We start from the raw sequence: 5,265 nt of genomic DNA, 5'->3' as shown, positions 1-5,265 counted from the left end.
TTTTTTTTTTTTCACTTTGGGAACATGTTCAGGCCTGCGGCGGGGGGCGGGGTCGCGCCTATTCCGCAGATCTAATTCCAGCGGAGCGTCTTGGCCGCGGAGATGGAAATCCCGAAGTTGCTCGAAGCTCGCGGGATACTAAAGTGCGGCGTTGGCGGCGGTGGCCCTGCGGGCATCCAGGTGCACAGAGAGCCTGATCCGCCGGCTGGCCAGGGGCCCGCGCGCCGCCTCCTACAATTCCGGGGCCGCCAAGATGGCGGCCCCGGGCAGCGGCGCAAACAAGCCCGCGCGACCTTACGGGGCCCAGACCCGAGTCCGCTGGCACCCAGGCCCGATCACGCTGGCGGCAGCAGTGACGTTTCTCTGGTGGTGCTGGACCCGGTGGATGGAGACGTGGAGGCCGCGCGCACCGGCCAGGCCGCGGGAACCGTGTGGAGGGAGGAGGCCGCGCCAGGCCCGAAACTTCAGGGTCCCTTGCGTGTCCTGAACCCCGTGGGCCGCCCTGAGCTGGGCTCCTACTGCGCGTCAGCAGTCCCCGTCCTGTCCCGAACCGCGATCCCCACTGCAAGGCCGGAACCAGCCACGGCCTTCTCTGGCACAATTACCATCCATAACCAAGACCTGCTGCTGCGCTTTGAAAATGGGGTTTTCACCCTGACCACGCCCCGGCCGCCCACCTGGGAGCCCAGGGTTGCTTCAGCCCGGCAGGCTGGGGATTTTCTCCTCCCACAACTGGGAGACCCGCACGCCACGCAGCACGGAGACTGCCCAGAGCTGCCGCCAGACTTCTTGCTTGCTGAGCCACCAGAGCCGGCGTCTGCTCCTGCTCCGGTGCGTGATGAGAAGGTAGAGGGCCTGGTTGCCACTGGGAGCCCCCAAGGACCACAGCACCTGAGCAGGAGCTCAAGTATGGTTCTGTATGTATGTCCCGAGATGCAGTGCGGGCAGACCTTCGCCAAGAAGCACCAACTGAAGGTGCACTTGCTGACACACAGCAGCAGCCAGGGTCAGAGACCCTTCAGGTGCCCTCTGGGTGGCTGCGGCTGGACTTTCACCACTTCATACAAGCTCAAGCGGCACCTACAGTCACACGACAAACTTCGGCCCTTTGGCTGCCCTGCGGAGGGCTGTGGCAAGAGCTTCACCACAGTGTACAATCTCAAGGCGCATATGAAAGGCCATGAGCAGGAGAACTCATTCAAATGTGAGGTATGCGAGGAGAGCTTCCCCACGCAGACCAAGCTCAGCGTTCACCAGCGCAGCCACTTTGAGCCTGAGAGGCCCTACCAGTGTGCATTTTCCGGTTGCAAGAAGACTTTTATCACAGTGAGTGCCCTGTTTTCCCATAACCGCGCCCATTTCAGGGAACAGGAACTCTTTTCCTGCTCCTTTCCTGGCTGCAACAAACAGTATGACAAGGCCTGCAGGCTGAAAATTCACCTGCGAAGCCACACTGGTGAGAGACCTTTCCTTTGTGACTTTGATGGCTGTGGCTGGAACTTCACCAGCATGTCCAAACTCTTGAGGCACAAAAGGAAACACGAAGATGACCGGAGGTTCACGTGCCCTGTGGAAGGCTGTGGGAAATCTTTCACCAGGGCTGAGCACCTGAAAGGTCACAGCATTACCCACTTAGGCACAAAGCCTTTTGTGTGCCCCGTGGAAGGTTGCTGTGCCAGGTTCTCTGCTCGCAGTAGTCTCTATATTCACTCCAAGAAACACCTGCAGGATGTAGACTCTTGGAAAAGCCGTTGCCCAGTCTCCACTTGTAATAAACTCTTCACATCCAAACACAGTATGAAGACCCACATGGCCAAAAGGCACACCCTAGGCCAGGATCTCATAGCTCAGCTAGAAGCTGGGAATTCTCTTACACCCAGCAGTGAGCTTACCAGCCAGGGACAGAACGAGCTCAGTGATGCTGACATAGTATCTCTCTTCTCTGATGTGCCTGGCAGTAGTTCTGCAGCAATGCTGGACTCAGCCTTGGTGAGCTCTGGAATCTTGACTATTGATGTGGCTTCTATGAGTTCAACTCTGACAGAGAATCTCCCTCGTAATCACAGTAATACCTTAGCACAGGCTCTGGACCCTCGGACTTTGATAGGCACCAGTGACCTCCCTCAAAATCCGGATACCTCTCTCTTTTTCGGAGCAGTGGCTGGAGGTTTTCTGCAGAGCACCTTAGATATGGATGAAGTTCCAGGTAAAAGTGCAGGGCCGCTGGGAGCTCTGGGCTCTTTGGCTCTAAAGAATTCTAGTCAAGAGATCCAAACTCTGACCCCTAGCAGTAAGTTAACAGTGGACACAGATATTCTCACTCATTCAACCACTCTTTGTGACAACAGTGTCTCAGAACTGCTGATGCCAACCAAAGCAGAATGGAACATACATCCTGCCACAGACTTCTTTGAACAGGAGGAAGAACCCCCTTTTGGATTCTCTAGTCCAGAAGGAAACCATGATTCTCAGAAAGAAACAGATCTCATCACAGTGACTGGCAGCTCATTTTTGGCATGAACTATGTATTACATTCATCATCCCATGGCTTACATCTATTACACTCAGTTTTGAGAATATTCTGGACTTAAGTGTGGTAATTTCTAATTGAGTTTCAAGTAAATAGTTCGGGGGACTAAGTATTTTAGATATCAATTTTCACTATGGATTATAAGGTGGATATTTAAATTCTGATCTTGGGTCTGGAACTGATAAGTTTTGTGACCTTGTACAAGTCACTTAATCTCTCTGAGCCTTAACTTCCTTCTTGATAAAATGAGGCTTTCATAGATTGTTTCTAAGGTCATTTTCAGCTGTGATATTTTTTCAAAATATAGAATGTCTTGCTTTGCTTACTATAATGCATGTATTTACAGAATGATTTGAAAAACTGTCCATTTTCCCACATGAAATTGAATTGAAAATTTAGATAATGTCATAATATATTTTAAAATATGCACTAGAGCTTAGCTGAAAATATGCATTGCATGTTATTACCTGTTGATCTTTCTAGCCTTCCTTTTGTGATGGAAGGATGAATTTTCACTGTGGAAAGTGTCAGAGATTTTTATATGATAAAGCCTAAGTTAAATTTTGACTTTGTGATGTTGAATAAGTGGCCTTAAATACCATATTTAGTCTAGTTAAACCTTAGTTTTCTAGCTATAAATTGGTTATTCCAGTATACATACACCTGGTACATCCACTTGTTCTTTTCTAGTATTTGGTGTTAGAATGTAAATGTTAAGTGTTTTGGCTTATTGGGTGAATGTTTAACACATTTCCTTCTTCATACAGGATAAATTAGCATGATTTAACTTCCATTTGGGCAGGCAATAAAGTTTAAATAAGAGAATCCCTTTCTTCCATTGAATAGAAAATATTTTTGTCCACACTATTGTTTGTAGACATTGGCTGCATATTTATTAGCTCAGTTTGTTAGCTATCATCTTTGTGTTCAAAGCAGGACCACAAAAATCTGGACATCCAACATCTGGAGGTTGTCTTGCCTCAGTGTCTTGGTGAGTTCATTATTTGTCCTTTCCAGAAATTGGGATGAGATATCTGTTCTTCATTTGAGTCGATTCTGTGTTTCTTACACAAGTACAGAATTTTTTAGTTTTTTGGCACTTTTATAACCATTATATTTGCCCTTCACCGTATTTTGATGTGGTTGTGGCCGTCTGGACTAAATCTCATATGAAAATTTAGCTAACTCACATTCCCAACAGATTTACCTTGGTGACTATTAATCCTATATATAGCTCATAGTACCTCTCCCTTTCCACCCTTCTGAGTTTCGTGGTTTATGAGAAGTTGCTTTCTTCTCTCAATTGATGTTTTCTACCGATTCTGATTCATTTCTACCATGCTTCCTGATTCCCTTGCATGTATATACCAAGTTTTGCCATGTATCTCTTTTTCATAAAATATTTTGATAGGTCACCATCTCTCCGCTATTCTCACAAACGGTTTATCAAGTAAAAATATTTACTGTATGTCTGTGTACTAACATTATTTTCTTGATTCATGTAGCAATGTGTTTATATTTGAATCATATAGTAAGAGGCATGTTTTATATAAGGTGTTAGTGAGAAATGTATTTCTTTTTCAGTACTTTTCAAAATTTTCCTCCCTGTTCTGTTAGTAACTGTTCTAAAACATTCTACACTAGTACTGTTTGCATGTGGATAACAATTATAATACTTTGGCAGTGCACTTTATAATTTTCCATTTTTACATGTCTATATTGTATTTATAATGTTTAAATTGTACTAATTCAGTGACAAAGCAAATACACACATATAACATACGATTGTAAGCAAATGGTCAGAGTTTCATTATGTCTGATCATTTAACAGCACTTTGGAGATTTGTCACTCTATGTCCATTTTAGAAAAGTGTTTTCATTAAGTCCTCTTAAACAAATTCTTCCTTTCTTAAAAATGAGGAATGCAGAGGTCTGAGGTGAATAAATGGGTCCCAGTCATTAGTTAAATTATATAACCACAAAGATAATTTAAAATCCTCTGACATAGGATCTGTCATTCAGATTTACTTCTTTCCATTAAAAACTATCATAAACTATAATTTGTTATAGTCTAAAATTTTCTAAGTAGATGTTTTACTTATTTCAGTGATAAAAACTTTATCCATGTATGGGCTCACAAGTTTTCTTTCAATCTGTTTAAGAAATTTCTCTTTCAAGACCATATTCCCAATAAAATGGTCAGAAGAACCGAAGATTACAGTAAGAAATGTAGCTAGAAGCATAGCGGTTGTATTTTTGTTGATGTTGGCATAAATTTGCCATTGTTCTTCTAAAAACTGAGATGTAATTTTATCTCTTTTGCTGTCTGTTCTTTTCACATTCTTGATTTATTAGAATTTTGCCAGTTGAAGACACAATAACAAAATGCTTCACTAGAAGGCCAGCTTCCTGGGAATTCTGTTGAGCATGTTCCTCATAAATTAAAATATTGTAATATTGCCATTTTTACCAGTGATTTCATTGTGTTGTGGTTGTCATATGAGTCAGTTGTGACTCATAGTGGCCTCATGTATAATATAACAAAATGCTTGTGCACAATTTTATAGACTATGTTGTTGTTGTTGTTGTTGTTGTTGTTATGTGCCGTCGAGTCGCTTGCAACTCATAGCGACCCTATGTACAACAGCCCTAAACCCTGCTCTATCCTGTGCCTATCTCACTGCCTCTGACACATCCATCCTGATTACCCCAGTCACTGAATCAATCCACCTCAT

General features: G+C 44.1%; 1 protein-coding gene across 1 annotated transcript in view; it reads left to right on the top strand.

Annotated features, from left to right (window-relative positions):
- LOC102864989 overlaps positions 1-2,520 on the top strand; it is a 31,979-nt gene extending 29,459 nt beyond the window's left edge. Inside the window, exon 2 of the mRNA XM_006901891.1 lies at positions 82-2,520. Within this exon, the coding sequence (XP_006901953.1) occupies positions 82-2,520 (2,439 nt within the window). The remainder of the gene's footprint in view (positions 1-81) is intronic.
- Positions 2,521-5,265: the final 2,745 nt, after the last annotated feature.

The sequence above is a fragment of the Elephantulus edwardii genome, unplaced genomic scaffold (genome assembly GCF_000299155.1).
Source record: "Elephantulus edwardii isolate Elephantulus edwardi_28Jun2011 unplaced genomic scaffold, EleEdw1.0 scaffold00349, whole genome shotgun sequence".
Taxonomy (NCBI): domain Eukaryota; kingdom Metazoa; phylum Chordata; class Mammalia; order Macroscelidea; family Macroscelididae; genus Elephantulus; species Elephantulus edwardii.
This window is presented reverse-complemented; position numbering and strand designations above follow the sequence as displayed.